Source organism: Anarrhichthys ocellatus, unplaced genomic scaffold (genome assembly GCF_004355925.1).
Source record: "Anarrhichthys ocellatus isolate YVR2014 unplaced genomic scaffold, GSC_Weel_1.0 scaffold7, whole genome shotgun sequence".
Classification (NCBI taxonomy): domain Eukaryota; kingdom Metazoa; phylum Chordata; class Actinopteri; order Perciformes; family Anarhichadidae; genus Anarrhichthys; species Anarrhichthys ocellatus.
This window is the reverse complement of record NW_022280037.1, coordinates 11532822-11550545: the sequence shown is the minus strand read 5'-3', so window position 1 is coordinate 11550545 and position 17724 is coordinate 11532822. Positions and strand designations below refer to the sequence as shown.

Below are 17724 nucleotides of genomic sequence, written 5' to 3'. Positions count from 1 at the left end.
CTCTCACGTCCAGCCCTGTTTTGGTTGACTTGGAAACCGTCGCAGCGTCGTTGGTGAAGTCGGAGGACAGCACAATCACTGCAGGGTATAAATACACACCTTAGCTAACTCCTCTCCATCTTTTATAAACCCAAGTATGGAGTACGGTTTAATTTGAGCTTCAAACGGTTGCTTGAAGAAGCTAAGTCGTTCTGTACCAAACCTAGTGAGCTAATAATATCACTTATGCTATAGCTAATGTTAGCAGTTACCAAGCTAGCGTTAGCTGTTAGCGTCTCACAAATGTTGTTTTTAGCTTCAGCTAAGCAAACGATGTGGGTTTGTTCTACTGTGTTGATCCAACATGCAAAACTAACTGTGCACGTTACAAACCAACAAAGAATGATCCAGCAGATATTTTATATTTGTGCAAGGTTAACATGAATCACCTAAGCCTTGTATGTGTAACGTATACTTGACAATATGATTGTGATCCGTGTTTTGTATTTGTAGGATGAAAGCCTTCCTGCCTGGAATAATTACGCACGTTTTGCACTCAGAATGAGAGACATAACGGTGCCTGAGGATGCCAGTAGGTGAGTTTATAGTGCAAAATACATCCTTTCAGAGTGTTATATTATTGTATCATTCGTTTGATATTATTATGCATTCAAGTTTAAGTATGTAAGCATTTTAATGTTGAAGTTGATCGAGGTGAGGCTAATTTAAACTATTTTACGCACTGTTGGGTAGTTTAATCTATAAAAATGCACCATCTTTTATTTGCTGATCATGTCTTGTATGTAAGTAAATAAATATAGTGAAGTAATAAGCAAGTATAGTAAGTATTAGTTGAAAATGCACCCTTCACCACAGCAATATACACTTCTTTGATCACATAGTATTAACTGATCTCAATGTAACCCAGGTCCAGGGTCACTTTGCCCATTTATGAGTGGAACCTTTTTACAGGTGCGAGTGAAGACCGGGCAAAGACCCGGGAAAGATTCAATGAAGTCTTCAAGAAATACTCTGAGTCAGATAAGAAAAAGTTGAAGAAGAAAAAGACTGAAACTCAGGAGACTATTGTGGTACGTGTTCTAAAAGTTTCACCTGGTTTGTTTAACCTCCTTTCTCCAAGATAAGTGGAAAGTAATGCAAAGTAATTGAAATGGTCAACATTGTATTCAGGGAAACAAGCTTTACATACGTATATATTGTCGTTTCTTAGTTCTCCCTTTCCCCCTGTTTCTTTTAGCTTCAGAATCTAAAAAAGAATCTCAACCTTGAGAAGGACACAGAAGATGATGAGACCATCCTCCAGAACACATATCACCCCGAACAGGGCAGCCCTCGCTACACCAAGAATAAGCGAAGAGAGAGGGAAACAGCGGAAAAGGTTAATGTCAACAACAGTAGAAACCAAGAGGAGACTCAGACGTCAAAAGGCAAGAGGAAAAGCAGGAGGGAGCTTCCCCCCCTTCCTGTACCCGAGGATACCAAGAGTTACACCCAGGAGGATGCGGAGGCTTCCAAGTCTGAGATTGCTTTGGAGCCAGATGGTGGAGGTGGTGGAAAGGAACCAAAGCGGAAAAGTAAAAAAGGGAAAGGCAAGGGAGATACAGAGGCCAAGGAAGTGAGTCAGGTGGAGGATGCAGAGGACAAGCTGCTGCATGAATACCAGCAGCAGATTGCACAGAAGGAGGAGAGGACTTTAAAGGCGACAAGCACCAAGACTGAGGAAGAGAGAGTTCTCTCCCAAAATGTTTCACTCAATAACGATGTCGGAAAGAAGAAAAAGAAAAATCTGAAATCTGTAATCACACAGCCGGAAGTAGGGTGTGTATATCTACTAGTATGCTTGACATTTTTTTAAAATTGAATTTAGTTATTCGGCTACAGACTACAGTTCTTAGCAGCATATTGAAGTAAAATGTTTTTGGTCCACTAGGGATGAAGATGAAGACGCTTACCAGGATGCTGATGTGGACAATGAAGCTGAATCCAAGGGAAAGAAGAAAAAGAAGAAGAAAAAACATGGTAACTGGATGTTAACTGTCAGCCTAACTACAAGAAATCATTTGAAAAATTCCCTTTAAAAGTTTACAATGTTGATGAATTTAATGTTTTTTAATTTTCCGTTTTTTCAGTTGTCAAAGAAGAGAGTGAAACGGAGGCAGAAGTACCACAGAAACCAACATTTGATGACAGCCTTGTGCTGGGAGTGTTTGTCCACAGAACAGATCGCCTCAAGACGGACCTGCTGATCTCACACCCGATGGTGAAGATACATGTCGTCGATGAGAACACTGGACAGTATGTGAAGAAGGAAGACTGGTGAGAACGGACACTCTTTAGACACACTACACTACTACAGTTCAGATCAGCGTTTAACTCAGTGTTAAATTGTATTTTCACGTCTTTAATGGTTTGTAACACTTGTGTTGCTATTGCCGGGTACATACTTTATTTGTAACTCTAACTTGTAACACTAGGACTATATTATTTTTGTGTTTTAGTTCCGTCTAGGCATGCTTTACAGTTATTTTCACCTCTCGTGTCAAAGGGTGCAGAGTGTGGTAAAGCCTTTGAATGAACACAATATTTAAATGTTGTTGTCTTGTTTTTCATAGCCATCGGCCAGTCTCCTCATTTTATGAGCAAGACAACGTTGACCACATTCTCCCCATCATGACTCAACCATTTGACTTCAAGAAGAACAAATCAATCATCCCTGAGTGGCAGGAGCAGATCATCTTCAACGAACGCTTCGGTTACTTTGTTGAACAAAAGGATGAAAGCCCCAGAGTTATACTTCTCTTTGAAGTAAGAGACACTTCATCTCGACATATTTGGCCAATTTCAATGTCGCCATCAATAATTCTTTGCATTTAAATGTTTCTTGAAGATCCTGGACTTCATAACAATGGAAGAAGCAAGAGCCAACGTTGACGTTGACCAGCATGAGCGAGGATTCAGAAAGATTGCATGGGCTTTTCTCAAGGTGCTATATTTGGCCTGGTTTGACTTGGATTTGAACTGTTCTTTATAATCCTTATCTCACAATTTTCTCTGTATCCTTTAGCTTGTCGGCACAAATGGTCTGCTGAATATCGACAGTAAACTTCGCCTCCAGCTCTTCGGCCCGCCACCTCGGGCAAAGAGACAACCCAAAACGATTGAGGTGGTCGAGTGGTGGAGGAAGTACCCCCGGAACAAATACGCATCCACCCTTTATGTCACGGTGAAAGGCATCAAACTCCCTGAACATGTACGTTTTTTTTATAGCTGCTACTATGTATGTAATCTGTCTTACATTGTTAATATAGATATGTAGACATGCAAATAGTTGACGTGTAAGGTATTAGTGATACTGTAGATATAAAGCTGTTTCAGATATTCTGGTGTTAAGCCACAAGTGGATTCAGTGATATGTTGTGAGCTAAGATTGGCCTTTGTTCTGTAGGTGGACCCCAGTATTCGGTCCATGATGGCCCTGCAGGAGGAGAGGGGTAGCACCTCCTACAGTGAACTGCAGAATGAGGTCACCAAGAGAAGCCTGACTCAGCCTCTAGACAGCAAGCCGCCAGCCTTGAGATGGAGCAGGCTGCCTGGACAGGTCGGTGGAATCAGGAATTAGTATTTGATTAACCAGACAAACAGCACTCACAAGTTTACATTCAAGCTGGTTGTGGTCGCTGTGATCATTCCTCCTGTCCATAGTGGCTGTCAAGTGATCTCTTTCTCATGCATCACCTATGTAAGAGACGGGAGAACAAATTCACTGTCCCTGTTCTACGTAATGTGACAATGATGTTAAGTTCAGCTGACGCTAACAGCACTGCACACAAGGCCATATCAGTGTTGTTTTTACACAGAAGAAAATGTGAACCTGTGAATCCTGTGAATGTGAATGTGAAATCAGAATGTGAATCCTTGAAATGTGGTTGATTCTCTGTATAAGGTCTGTCGGATTCCTAACAAGTCCATGCTGTCGTTCCGCGGTGGTCGGATGGGCTGCTTCACATTGCGCTTCTCTCATACCGGGACGATGCTGGCTGCTGCTTGTGCTGACACGGACGCTTTCCCTGTAGTAGGTAAGCAACAGCTCGTCCGTGTGAAGCTCCTCCTGCTGACGCTGCGCTTCACTCCTCAGCAGTACTCACAAGCTAATTCACTTGCTGTTTATACATGAACAGCTCTGGGGATCATCTCAGGACTCTACAACTTCCAAGCATATACAAATAAGAATAATCGATACTGTTCAATGAGTAACCCATTCATTTACTGTTTCAGTGTATGAGATTCCCTCTGGCCAGGCTTTGGCCGCGTTCAGTGGCCATCTCAAAATAGTCTATGATCTCTGCTGGTCCACAGACGATCGGAGCCTTGTGTCTGCCTCCTCTGATGGAACTGTCAGGTAAGTTTCAGTTTGTTAGATTGAAGAATAAATGACACTGATCTGCAGTCACAATGAGCTGTGCCTGCTTGTTGACTCAACTGCTGTATTAGCTGTTTGCAATAGTACCTTCAGGCGGAGTAAGTACCCTTCATATTAAGTGGCTCACCATGTGTTTATGTTACCAGCATGTTTTGGGCCGTAGTGGGGATTGTCTGACTAGAACGTTATTTAAAGAACATCATTTCTTTGCACAAAAGAGGGTCAGCATTATTCCAATGTTTTCTTGCTCTCCTGCTTTAGAGAGTGGAACGTGGAGAGGCTTCAGGGATCGGCCCAGAAGGTGCTCCCTCATCCATCCTTCGTGTACTGTGCTCAGTACCAACCCACAGCCCAGAACCTGGTGGTGACGGGGGGCTTCGACTCTCTGGTACGAGTGTGGAGGCTCGACGTCGATGATGTGAATGGCCAGCTGCTGCAGGAGTTTGAGGGTCACAACAGTTTCATCAACTCCATTTGTTTTGACTCTGAAGGTATTGTGTTGTCAATGTTGTGTGTAAACCCAATAAACCGGCAACCTGTACCTCTCACCTCTGCCTCCATATACTGTACATAAAATAGGTCTTTAATGACATTAGGAGGGGGGTCCACTGCATGTAAATGTAGGAAATACTGAATGATGTAAAATATTCATTTAGGTTTATTTTGTGTCCTGGCTTTAATATTTAACTAAGAATTGATATCATTCAAAACTTTATGCATGAAACATACATCTGGCTTGCCTCTGTCGTTGAACTATTTTCTTTGTTTTGTCAATTGGCCACCAATATGGAAGTTGATGTACAATTCATAGTCATAAACCGAAAGTCCACAGACAGTGGCTTTCAGAGGAAGGGGAGGCGGCTCCAGCTACTTCTGAGGAAAGTTCCCCCAGTATGAATCTAATTTAAAATAAAATAGTCAGCTGCACTAACGCAATGCTTCATTTGTTTTTGTTTATGCTATAGCTTATGTCTTAATCATAAGCTGCTGCTGCTGCTGCTGCTGCCGTCACTCACACACACACACACACACACAGACACCCCTTGAAACCACCGGAACGTTCCAGTGTGTTTGTGAGCATGCAGATGTGCATGAGGGGGATTGTATTGAGTATTTATACTCTAACCGTCCTCTGTAAAGCAAATTGTGGTGCTCTGGATATTGAACGTGAGCCAGCATCTTTTGTAATGTGAAAGAAGAATGTTATACTTGTGCCTTCTTATAGCTCCTTTTGTTGTATTTGTTGTAATTAGGAAGGAGAATGTTCTCTGCAGACAGTACGGGCCTAATCCTTGTGTGGAGAACTACAATAAACGACAGCAAGCGGCATCACCCATGTCATCGCTGGTCTATAGAGAAGGTACAGGACATTGTATTTGTCATGTTTGATCCAAATGTACATATTCCACGGTATACTTTAAGAAACTCTGCATGTTTTGTCTTGGCAGAAAATTGATGAGAGTGATCTCAGGGGTGTCCCCATCAACATGCTGCAGCTCCATCCGAACGGGCGGTGCCTGCTCATCCACGCCAAAGACAGTGTCCTGAGGGTGATGGACTTGAGAATGTAAATAAGATAAGACTTAACTTAAAAAGCACCATCTGTAATTACAGGAAACGGTGACCTCTGACTAAAATACAGACTAAATAAGATGATGTATCACTTAAGTCTTGGTGTTTGTATTTCTAAATAATTACAGGTAGGAGAGGAATGTATCATCAAACATGTATGAAACATACAGTATTGTGTTGCCCAGAATAGTTGTTGTTACAGTCCAAAAAACATACATTCTTTGTTCAAGCTTAAAATATAAATGTTCCATCTTTTCAACAATGTATCTGCCCTTTCAGCCTGGCTGTGAAGAAGTACACCGGAGCCACAAACTACAGAGAGAGGATTTATAGCACATTCACGCCATGTGGGAGCTTCATCTTCTCTGGCAGCGAGGATGGGATGGCGTATGTCTGGAATACAGACACAGGTGAGATTATGGTGTTTATTTTCTGCCAGTTTTGATAGTGTTATGCACAGTGGCTCCAGCTGTCATCTCTTCTGTCTTTTCAGGGGACCAAGTTGCAGTCTACTCTGAGCTTTTGTACCCCACTGCTCTCCACGGCGTGTCCTTCCACCCTCACGAAAACATGGTTGCTTTCAGTGCCTTCGGTCAGAGCCAGCCTGTCCGCCTGTACCTGTACGACCGCAAAGGTTTGTGAAAACACCTGACAAGTGCCTTTTCCTGTGGATGTAGCCCCTGAATCTCTCATCCACTGTGCTTACATACAGGACAGGTATTAAAAATACAAACGATGTCATCCTTCATCACACAGTTTCCCAGCTGGAGGTGCACAATATGAAAGCTGCGAGCAGATCAGCTTCTACAGACGCCAGAACCATCAGAAACGCACCCGACCCCCCGGCGTTACAGGACACATCTGTTGCTTCAACCATGGATCAGTTTGCCCAAGCAACACGACTTGCATTGAAAATGCAATGTGTTAAAGAGCAACTGGATTCAGTACTTGTAAATACTCATCTTCTATTACTTAGATATAAGTACATATAGAAATACAGCAATTCAAAATCTCCAAAACTCACTTTTTCAAATCTTTTTTTTAGGAGCCACATCAGAGGTCTTCAACCTCTGGATACATTTATGAACAAGGTACTGTATGTGTTGTTTGTACACAGTTTTATGATGAACAAGGTGTGCTGCATTACGTCTCAATTGACCCGTCTCTGTATTTACGTGGGAAAATATTCTGCTTTTGTTGTGTTTGGTTTTCAGACAGAGTGAGCATTACTCACATGGGGAGGAGCTTCACCATCGATTCTGGCACTGTGAGTGTTTGATCAGTATTTACTTTGTAAACACACCTTTGTATACTCGGTCTTTATTGGGGTCATACGTATATGGTGATGTAACCTAATCTCTGTCTGAACCAGCTTGTTCTCAGGTTTCCTCTCAAGTGCTGAGAAAGGAAACATTCCACAGAAATGTGTCTCGAGAGTATTTTTATTGATAAACTCAAATTGTGATTAGCACAGCATTACAGAAGTGCATTGCATTTCTACTGGGCAGTTTGTCAACCTGCTGGCTGCCATTATGTACTGAATTTGATGTCATATTAAACTCCTGAAGTTTTAACTTAATCGTGACTTTAAAATGCATTAGGAGGCCTGAAACAAATTGCCAGACAACTGAAGTGCAGCCTTTTCTTTGCAGACGGGATTAAGTGCTTCGTTACCTCCTCCGTCCCTCCTGTCGCCGCACGCTCAGCTGCAGCTCTCCGCTTCTCTAGCGGAGCAGCTTATCCCCCAGGCGGCTCTGAGCACCCAAAATCGTGAGTAAGGCTTGCACAGTTAATCACACAGTTATTTGCTCTCAAACCAATGAATGACTTTTACTGCCGCTCTGTGATATGTGAGGTCAAATACTTTCCAAGATTATAGCTGCATGAAGTAAAGCCTGCTGTGACCAAAGTACTTCCACTATTACGGTCCACTATTAAGTCTCCTGAAGCATGTACACCATACACAGAGACAAAGATGGGCCGCTTGTGGTTTTCACTTGTGTCCGTAAGTGATCTCTGTAGACAATCACAGAATTCTGTTCTATATTTTTTGCCTGCTTTTAGTTTTTTTTCTTGGAATTTCAGGCGGTTTCAGTCCAGTCGGTCATCGTCTAAGAGGAGCTTCGTCTCTCAGGCTGCAGACGGTAAGGCTGTTACATAATAAGTAACTTTTCCTCAATTGAATGTCTTAAAAAACGAAAAACCTATGTTATAGATTTTGATGAGTTTGTGCACTTACATTATCTCAAATCTGTCATTTTAATCAAGGTACCGGTGCGTTTCATTTGTTCGCCTGTCAGTGGCTGAATATCCCCTCTGCCCATCCGTCAGCGCTGTGGTCGTCTGACACAAGCTGTCATAGATTACAATTCTATCCAGTTTCAAGCCACATTTTTAGGATACACTTTTTAGATCTTGTTTGTTTTTAACTATATATTTAAACCTGATGAAGGTTTTTAGTCTGGATCTTAAATGATCGGATTAAGACCAGTTTTAAACCCCCAAGTTCGTTTGTTCACGAGAGGAGGAGTCCTCTGCGGATCATTCAGCTTCCTGATCGATACTAAAGGAATACTAACTGGGAGAAGCTGACTGCAGTGAGGACAATGGTGGTGAAGACTCCCATGATCACCAAACGCCATCTTTTGCTGTTGTTTTGATTATAGCGAGTCAACAAAATGTACATTTGTTGATGTGTCTTTTACTTTGTCAGCTGAATCTGAACCACATGGAAGTTGCTGCACTGATTAGGCAACTTCTGCTATCTGCTAATATCCTTTGTTGCTTCGTCAGGATTTAAATTATTTTTCTCCATCAGAGCCATCCTGACCACATCTCTTCAGGCATCCATGTGGAAACAGATCCTGTCCCCGTTCAACAAGTCGTAAGTATCCGCTGTAGCTGCGAGCTCAGTTGCATGTAACCTTTCCCCTCTCACACTCCAGCCCTCCACCTTTGTGCTGCTCTTCCAGGTCGTCTCGCTCCACGACTACAGAGCTAATCGGTCCGATGAACTCACCGTACGCCGCGGTGACGTCATCCAAGTGCTGTACAAAGACAACGACAACTGGTGGTTCGGGCGTCTGGCCAATGGGCAGCAGGGATATTTTCTAGCTTCTTATGTCGCAGATCAGAGTAAGTGAATCATCACTTGTCCAAGTGGACAATGTATACTAAACTTCCACATGTGGTGCCAGATGCTGAGTTCTTTTATATCGTAGGCGATTTCAATGAAGAGGTGACTCAGTCTGTTGAGGCACACGCAGCCTTGTCTGAAGGGACTGTTGAGAGGGCGACACCAACCAGGGTAAGCAGACAGACTAACAGTGTGTGGATGTCCTGGATTACAATCATACCTTTTATTCATCAGTAATTAGAATTGGCTAAAAGGTGAAACAGGGTGTGGCTGCGAATACATTTCTTGTCTTCTCTCTCGTGTCTATGTTGCCTATGTTTCTGTGATACTTTCTTTTGACCATCACACACTCTTGTTCAAACTTTTTTGGGCTGAAGTATTCTGTTAAAAGACTTTGGGGATTTTAAAGTTGACTTAAAAGAATGCACACTGATCTATATATCTGCTTGGTGCGATGGCTTTTCCTATCATTTTAAGTTTCCTCCTGATTACTTTTCAAAGGTATCTGCTGCAATTAGTTCTTCCGGGGAACTTAGGTTTCTCTCTGAGCCGACCCTCTCTGACACCGAACCAGAGTTGACCGATGCCAGGTGAGTGGCTCGCTGTGCTTAAATCATTCACAAGGGTCACGGTTACTGAACACTGCGTTGGGATTTTAAGTGTTGCTTTTCCCTAACAAGGCAAAGCGGGTTTTATAACCGACATGTTTTGTTATGGTTTTAGAAATAATTTATGATTGTGAATGATGTTTTTTTTTCCGCAGAGCTAGAAGGAAAAAGAAGGTGAAAAAGTCAGGAGTCGCTGCACCTTCGTCCCGAGCCACGTTTTCAGATGCAGACGCTCCGGTGTCGACGAGCACCAGGAGGAGGAGAGGCAGAGCAACAGACAGGCCTCTCCCAAAGAGGCCGACCGGCCGGACTAATGGAGCCTTCGAGCCCGATACATAAACTCACAGACACATCGCTGCTTTCAACTCGCAACAACGCTTTCACCGTCACTCTATTTGATGTATTTTTACATTTGATTATGTGAACTATATGAGTCAGTATGTTCTGCGTTGTACTAAATGAAAATGTAAAGATGTGTTCACGTAAATAATTCTAGGACTTCTTGTCGTATGTGTTACATATTTATTGTCATGAGCATGTGTACATTTTTACTGAAGATATAGAAAACAGAACGTCTGTAATATTGTAGTTTTATTTTCTTATCCTGTAAGAGTTTAACGTTTTTATACGCCGCTTCTACACAACTATATAAAAATACAGATTACTCCTTTCCAAATGTTTCATCACATGTGAAGTCACACTTTTGATATCTAAAATATTTAAATAAATATGCCTCAGGGCTGTTTTGATTATGTATGCGTCACATTTTTGGAATGTACCTGTGAAACAATGCAAACAGGATACTAATTATTCTGCTTGTTGCTATTTTTTTAAAGACTAGTTTGAGTCAGTCAAGTTGAATTGTAAGCTATAGCATGTCATTGTTTTATATTCTACTTTTTTTACACGTTAATATCTTTTCATTTTAAAATGCTACTAGCAAGAAGATATCGATTTTTTTTTTTTGTGCGACACTATTATTTTAGAATATCGGCTATGTTTCAGTGGACAACTGGGTAACTATTTTTTCTGTGAAATAAAATATAAGCAGGCTATGCAGTACATGATGTTAGTTCAGAATAACTTAAACATGCCACTTGCATGGCGTGCACAGACATAGTATGGATAGAGTGGATAAACACACAGGTGTCTGTTTTTCTTTCACATATTTACTGTTTTTATTTACAATCAGTGCAAAAATTGTAAAATTGTTCAGTCAGAAAAGAAGGCACAACATACAAAATCACCAACTGCAGTGAATGTGACACGATGCTCCCTGTTGAATTATACCGAGGTTCACTATGACCTAAATAATACAGATTATATAACATGCTCGCGTCATTGTCATGAATGTGGTCAGCAGCTCTCGGCTTGCGTAACTTCGACATGAAATCCAGGTCATGTGATAACAGCTGAACTTCAGACCAAAAGGCACAGTTAGTATGGACTTTCCAGGGGTTGACTACTTTCATTCATACAACATTCATGTATCATCATGCACAATATTAAATCATTTATTTAAATTCTCGTGTAAAATCTGAAATACACTAAAGTACCGCTTTGTTTTTAGGCTTGTTTTTAATAGTTTTCCATGACCCATACAAAAGCATTACAATCTCTGCAACACCAAAAATGTATCATTTACAAAACATTAAAAACCACTTAGTAAGTTGGAGGCTGACGCATTGAGATGGCAGTTGGTTCGGTATGGCGTCCTTCCACATGTGGCTGAGGGCTTCATTCAGTCAGGAGAGGAGAGCTTTCATCGGTCGGTCGACTGTCTTTTCGAACGCTTCAATTCAAACATAAATGTGAGTGTTACACCGAGTACGTTTAAGGAAAGTGCACAAATAATAAGTCTAAATAGCCTTCCATGTAGTATACAGTTAATCTAAATATCTGGCATGAATCTGATCCGCTTTATACGAGGTTATTGATTACCTTTGTCGTTGTTGTTGAGGATGACACAGGTAATACACAGCAATGAGAAAGGCCTAAAGAGAGAGTGGTCATTTAGTTTCAATCGTGTAACTTAAGAAAAGAGAATCGTGCGCTTGTTTCTCCATCAGATCTTTGTGGTGTGTTTGATAACATTTTTTTTCTCCATCCTCGCATAAATATCATGCAAGTAAAGTGGCAATTCTCCCAGTCTCATGCAGTCTCTGTCACACCGACAACATTCTAACAGGCTTGAAAACCGCCCGAGTGACCATTGTGTGCATGAGTGACTAATGATTTACTCCTGATGATATGGTCGTAAAGTGTAAACTGGAATCTTTCAAATGACAAGAGGACAATGCGAATGTTCATATGCCAGCGAGTGAGACGGTTCTGGCAATTCTCTCCTGCTTCATGTGTCGTTTTCTCACATGGACCCGTCATGCACACAAAACACTGCAGGAACTGATACTTACACCCAATAACGCCACGCCTCCTTGGACTGCAGCTGCCCACTCAAAGTTCAGATGCTGCGTGATAAGGCCACCCACTACTGGGCCATAAAACATCCTTTTAAAAAAATCAAAGGGCAGAAAATAAGTACCAACCAGTGAGAGAATTGATTTAATGTTCATTTGTTTTGTTTTTCTATATTCAAGCTACTGAAAAGGGCTTTTGGATGTCGGTAGAAACTTACCCCAAGGACCAAAATGCCCCAAAAAGTCCAGACACCATTCCAAGAGTGCTTAGCCCCTCATCATATCCTTGTTCACTGCAAAGAAGGATGCGTTTCATTATGCATTATATACTGTACATAGTAAATAAAAAGGTATATTTATGTTCATAGCAGCACAACATGTGAAGCCACTCACTATGCACATGTGATGATCTCAGGGAACGTAGGGATTGCAGTCATGCCCAGAGAAAACCCAATTACACAGAGCATAAAGACCACCAACCACAGCTGACTACACACACAAGCAAAGAAACAGAATATAATATAACGTTAGTACTGTTAACCTAAAGGAATTATAGTTTTGAGACAACATCTCACCTACTGAGTACTGCTGGTGGTGAGGAAGTACTCAACTCAAGTAAAAGTAGCAAAATCGCAGTGGATGAATGCTCAATGTAAAGACTCAAGTCCTTCTATCATGTTTGTGTTCTCGATAAGCGCTTTAAAACACACTGAACAGCATGACCTATCAATTTGCCGGTGCAGGTTTTGTGACCTCCCCTCAGAGCCAGGCTAGCTGTTTCCCCTTGTTTCCAGTCTTTATGCTAAGCTAAGCTAGCAGGCTGCTGGCTGTAACTCCATATTAAATGGACAGATAATAATAAATAGAATAGAATAAGCCTATTTAAAAACAAATGTGGGGCTATTCTTTTAAAGGAGAGGGTCTCTGTTACTTTCCATCTTTAGCACACACTCACCTCTGGATGTGAAGGAAAGGGACGGGGCCAAGCATAAAGAAACCAAATGCTGTGGCGGTACCTCCTGACACCATGAACCAACGCCTGGTGGACTGAAAACAAACACACACACACACACACACACGCACGCACACACACACACACACGCGCACACACACGCAAGGGATTTAGTTCAACATGTAGAACTTACAATTCTGGAAGAATGATCCACATTTGCCTTCATACTCACAGGATATTTATCAGTAATATACCCAAACAGCGGGGATGTCAGGCAGTAGGGCAACGACAGACCAAGAAGGATGAGTCCCACGTAGCCCGCTGAGAGGTTAAACTGGTATAACAGAGAGGGAAAACTTATTCACAGGAAGCACAACAAACGTTCTTCCTACAGTAAGTTGACTTACATCAGAAGTAAGGATATTACCTTCTCCATGGCAAACAGGGACAACGTGGCATCCAAGAAGCCCAGGCCTGCGCTGAGAGTGAATATCACATAGCAGATCAGGATGATTTTCCCTTTGGTGAGAAGCAAAAAGAAGGAATCCTTCGAGGGTTCTGCTTCTGTTTGGACAGAAGCACAAAGTACAGCTCGCAGTTACAATCCGGAAAAAAAAACCCCAACTAATTTATAGAAATGACATACGTAATATGATGAAACTACTACCGATGCTTGGCAAGACGTATATGTTGAAAGGGACCATAATCAGTAGTAAACATCCGAGAAGCAGAAAAGGGACTTCGTATCCGAATGACTGGTAGAGCAACCCTCCGAGGGGTGGCCCCAGAATAAGACCAAGTCCTGTGAAAACCTCCAAACTACCCTAAACAGAGAGAATTGCAGCAATCTGTCAGGATAAAATCTTTTACTACACGTGCCAGAAGATAGTTATTATTTTCCATGACACTGGGAGAAACGGCAGTTACAAAACAACCCCAACCACAATGCCTTTTTCTTTTCTTTTTTTTCCCGTGATTCTAATGTCTAAACAACATGCCAGAAGCACAACAGTTGTCTGCTCTCACCAAAACAGTTGCCACATTGTTTGGAAATATTTTGCCTGTCATGGCAAAAGTGGATGTCATAGCTGCGGCGAAGCCGAAGGCGTCTATCGACCTCACGATAAAGCAGAGACTTATGAAAGCGGCTCCTGCGGGAACACGGTTGAGTAACCTGCAAGAAACAAACTTGTGTCAAACAGGACTCAAGATAGAAACACTGGAACAAATGCAGACTGACTAGAATCTAAATGTGCATGCAGCCACATTCAAATAAAGTGGAGAAAAACAATAATGAAGCGATGCACATTGTCAGTACAATATTGTGCCGTATGGCCGGCTCTCTCTGTGAAAACGGGTCACAAATATTTAGTTTCCCCTTTTTAAAAAGGCTAAATAATTTCCTAAAACAGCTGGGCACTGTAGATATCATAATATATCGTCACCAACGGAGCAACACTTACCCGAACACGATGGTGCAGCCTGAAGACACAAAAAGACCCGCCACAAGCATGAACTTTGCACCAATCTGGACAATCTGATAGGACGACAAAGAGAGAGTGAATTACTGTGAATAACAGCAATCCACACTTCACATACTGATGAGAAATAAGCCATATGCACTTACATATCTCCCCATGATCAATGAGCCAATTAAATTGCAGACAGCGTAGCAGCCAAATATGAGGCCGATGACAGTTTGACTGGCTCCCTTCTTCACTGCCTGTGTGGAAACATACATGTTAGGTATCTACTGGTCTTATTTCACACCATAAGTAACATAAATATGGACGTGTGATGTAAAGTTAATAACACAAATGGTCAATGCATGGATTACATATTGATAGAGGAGCAGATGACTAAAAATAATGCATTAATGCCTTATCACACCTTATCATATTTAATACTCCACTGCGCCCTAACCCTTGCTTCAGTTATTACTCATGTTGTCAGCTGAGCTTACTTATTCACTGGCCTGCAGGGAGGGACGTCTGTCCAGCACATGATCACTTTCATTCATTCCACTCAGAAGACACGACCACCGACGCTATTCATCAGACTAAGAACAGCATCCGTTTGTAGCGCCGAACGAATTATTGGATACAAACAATGGAGCCCTGATTATGGTTCACAGCTGATGTTTCACATCCTTTACCAGCTAAAAAAAAACAAGAATAATGTTACCACTTTTTACAGTTTGTTTCAAAGATATATAAATATTATGTATTCTATCTTGAGTCACCACAACAGCCCAAAGGTTATGTCCTGTATTATTTTATTAGTCTGAGCTAGTAATAGACTGGACATTCTCTGCTTAACATTTCTGTTATTAAATGTGAGGCCTGTGCAGATGTTATGCAAATAACCAGGATTTAAAGTATAATATGCGTTATATGCTCTTTTATTTGGGTAAAGCACACTACACGTATTACCGATGCTTTTTCAAGACACACAGCCTTGCTGTTGTGTCTTTACTTTTTTTTTTTTTTTTTACAGTGGTCCTGTTTGGTTGTTTACGTCACTGATGACAGACTTAAGTGCACATTAAACAAGACATTAAAATGATAATGCTTGTTACAAATCAATGCAGTAAAATGCCCACTTTCTGGCTGGGCACCCTTTAAAAAGGGTTGTAAAAGGGCTGCAGAAATACTGGAAGAACAATAGTTGGAATTATTACCAAATAGAAGGTTTAAACACCAGCTAATGGGATTTTCTCAACCTGGCAACCCAAAATTAGTTCTTAATAATGCCAAATAATTGATTTTGAAAACTAAGCAAACTCATTTATTAACTATTAAAGCTAACGTATGTAACTTTGCTGAGCAGCGGCTACTGTAATGCTTAAATTAGTTTTATTTGTTTACTTGTCAGGGCCTGTGATTGAATGAGCCAGTGAGCTTTAAAGGCTAATATTCACTTAAGTCCCTAAAAACGACACCTCAAAAACTTGATGCTAAAACATAGTGTAAGAGTGTAAGAGTCACTACTGCATGTTTAAAATCTGACACAGTAGTGTCAGATACACAGAAATAGTCATGTAAAGTTTGCTAACATCAGCCACCAGTTTGTTGAATTAACTAAAGAGGTTTTTTATTGCTTATGAATTAACTTTTCATTCAAAAGAGGAATAATTTATTATGTCTACTTTCAAAAGCTAATACAACTTTTAATAAAAAATGCCATAAGTGCTCCTCAAACCCCTAAACTCATGCTATTTGTACACTATCACGTGGAATACTTTTGGATTACCTCATTGGGGAAAAATGGGCCTAATATTGAGTAGCAGATCATGGAGCTAAAGTTGACAGATGCCATTGATATTAAGGTGAGAATCTGCTGTCTTGTCATCCTCGGAGGAGGACCTGTTGTTTCAGCTGGAGTTTCAGCTGTTGTGAACAGAAAAAACATAAATTAATAAAAGTAACGGAACAGTAAAAAAAACAATTGGATAAGGAGATTAGATAATGTTAACGTTAGAAGTTAGTTCAGCGGATTCAAAACACAGCAAAAAAAACTATTAGACTTTACTAAAAGTCACCAACCTGCTTGCTGGAGCTCGACTTCCGGGTCCATTTCTAAATGTTCAGGTTTTCTTATATCCAATTATTCAGCACAGAAATACAGACGGTGACATAACGACACACAGAGGGAACCTGAAAACACCAACAGCAAACAGTCACTCAGCTCCCGGTTGTTTGTTCAGCGACAATGAACCACACTCTTGAGGCAGCGCGAGGTATTTTCTCAATGAAGTTAACTGAAACTTCAGATGAAACCGGAAGCACTCAACAAAATAAAAGCCCCGGTAGCCAGCTGCCGGCACCACTTAATGAAGAGTTAAGACTTAAAATTAATAACTATGCTTTCTTTTAATCGCTCCACATTTTAGTTTGTATACCATATGCGGTTTCTCAGATTAATCACTAATTAATGTACATATTTAACAATTAAATCAACACAAAATACACACTACTTTAAGGATTTACTATGTTAATTTATAGGTTTGTTTAGTTAATTGCTTGGATAAATGTATGTTTGTTTTGTATTTTATATGTTTTTTTACATATGAAATGTATAAAAAAACAAAACAATGTGTAGCATAAAGTTATGAACATAACATCACGGAACCAAAAAAGTATAAATAATAATAAAATGACCCTTATACTGAGGGCAAAGGGTTTCTATTACAATTATATCCTTTTGAAATAATAATTATCAATCGCTACAGGAGTTTTTATGTCATACCAACAACCATAACTACCACAATAGCAATAATTACAGAGGTACAGTATATTTTTACATGAAAGAACAAAATATAAATATAGTATAAAAATATATATAACAATGTATTGATATGACTAAATTAGCATTTCATTTTAACTACACAAAAAAATGAATGTACTATGAATAATTTTACAATTTATCCATAGATTCCTAAATAATAATAATACATACACGCATACATACATAGATAGATACATACACACACACACACACATATAGAACATGATAAATAATACATCTTAATAAATCTGCCACTTTCTTTGCAGAACCACAGTACTTCTATCGATTCCCTCATAACTAAAAATCAAAGGGACCGAAGGAGGAAGCCTGTG

The 17724-nt window shown here is 40.6% G+C and overlaps 2 protein-coding genes across 3 annotated transcripts; one reads left to right on the top strand and one right to left on the bottom strand.

Moving 5' to 3' along the window:
• Positions 1–6: 6 nt before the first annotated feature.
• ahi1 (Abelson helper integration site 1) lies at positions 7–10484 on the top strand. Its single transcript, XM_031847300.1, has 27 exons — positions 7–85; positions 493–575; positions 952–1070; positions 1238–1818; positions 1931–2019; positions 2130–2316; positions 2613–2805; positions 2888–2983; positions 3065–3250; positions 3446–3598; positions 3944–4076; positions 4276–4399; positions 4682–4911; positions 5674–5780; positions 5869–5987; positions 6272–6402; positions 6486–6626; positions 6749–6942; positions 7038–7083; positions 7207–7259; positions 7645–7762; positions 8078–8136; positions 8811–8876; positions 8965–9127; positions 9214–9299; positions 9630–9718; positions 9892–10484. The coding sequence occupies exons 2-27, from the start codon at positions 566–568 to the stop codon at positions 10073–10075; spliced, it is 3657 nt and encodes a 1218-aa protein (XP_031703160.1). The 5' UTR covers positions 7–85; positions 493–565; the 3' UTR covers positions 10076–10484.
• Positions 10485–10832: 348 nt separating this feature from the next.
• Positions 10833–17448, bottom strand: slc18b1 (solute carrier family 18 member B1). Of its 2 annotated transcripts, XM_031847389.1 has the most exons (14): positions 16651–17448; positions 16358–16494; positions 14733–14828; positions 14569–14642; positions 14132–14279; positions 13773–13929; positions 13533–13669; positions 13338–13439; positions 13109–13200; positions 12547–12642; positions 12372–12446; positions 12151–12244; positions 11678–11730; positions 10833–11528 (listed from the first exon to the last, which is right to left on the bottom strand). In XM_031847389.1, exons 1-14 carry the CDS (start codon positions 16679–16681, stop codon positions 11474–11476), a joined length of 1347 nt encoding a protein of 448 aa, XP_031703249.1. In that variant the 5' UTR covers positions 16682–17448; the 3' UTR covers positions 10833–11473. The 2 variants fall into 2 exon arrangements, with proteins under 2 accessions (XP_031703249.1, XP_031703250.1); XM_031847390.1 differs by lacking the exons at positions 16358–16494; positions 16651–17448 and adding an exon at positions 15069–16344 and having other exon boundaries at positions 10834–11528.
• Between the last annotated feature and the right edge of the window lie 276 nt (positions 17449–17724).

Coding starts and splice junctions, on each gene's coding strand:
- ahi1 (XM_031847300.1), top strand. Junction 4,077..4,275: donor GGACGCTTTCCCTGTAGTAG/GTAAGCAACAGC, acceptor TTACTGTTTCAG/TGTATGAGATTCCCTCTGGC. Junction 4,400..4,681: donor TCCTCTGATGGAACTGTCAG/GTAAGTTTCAGT, acceptor CTCCTGCTTTAG/AGAGTGGAACGTGGAGAGGC.
- slc18b1 (XM_031847389.1), bottom strand. CDS start 16,681: ATGGACCCGGAAGTCGAGCTCCAGCAAGCAG. Junction 12,643..13,108: donor CCTTTCCTTCACATCCAGAG/GTGAGTGTGTGC, acceptor TTGTGTGTGTAG/TCAGCTGTGGTTGGTGGTCT. Junction 12,447..12,546: donor GAGATCATCACATGTGCATA/GTGAGTGGCTTC, acceptor CCTTCTTTGCAG/TGAACAAGGATATGATGAGG.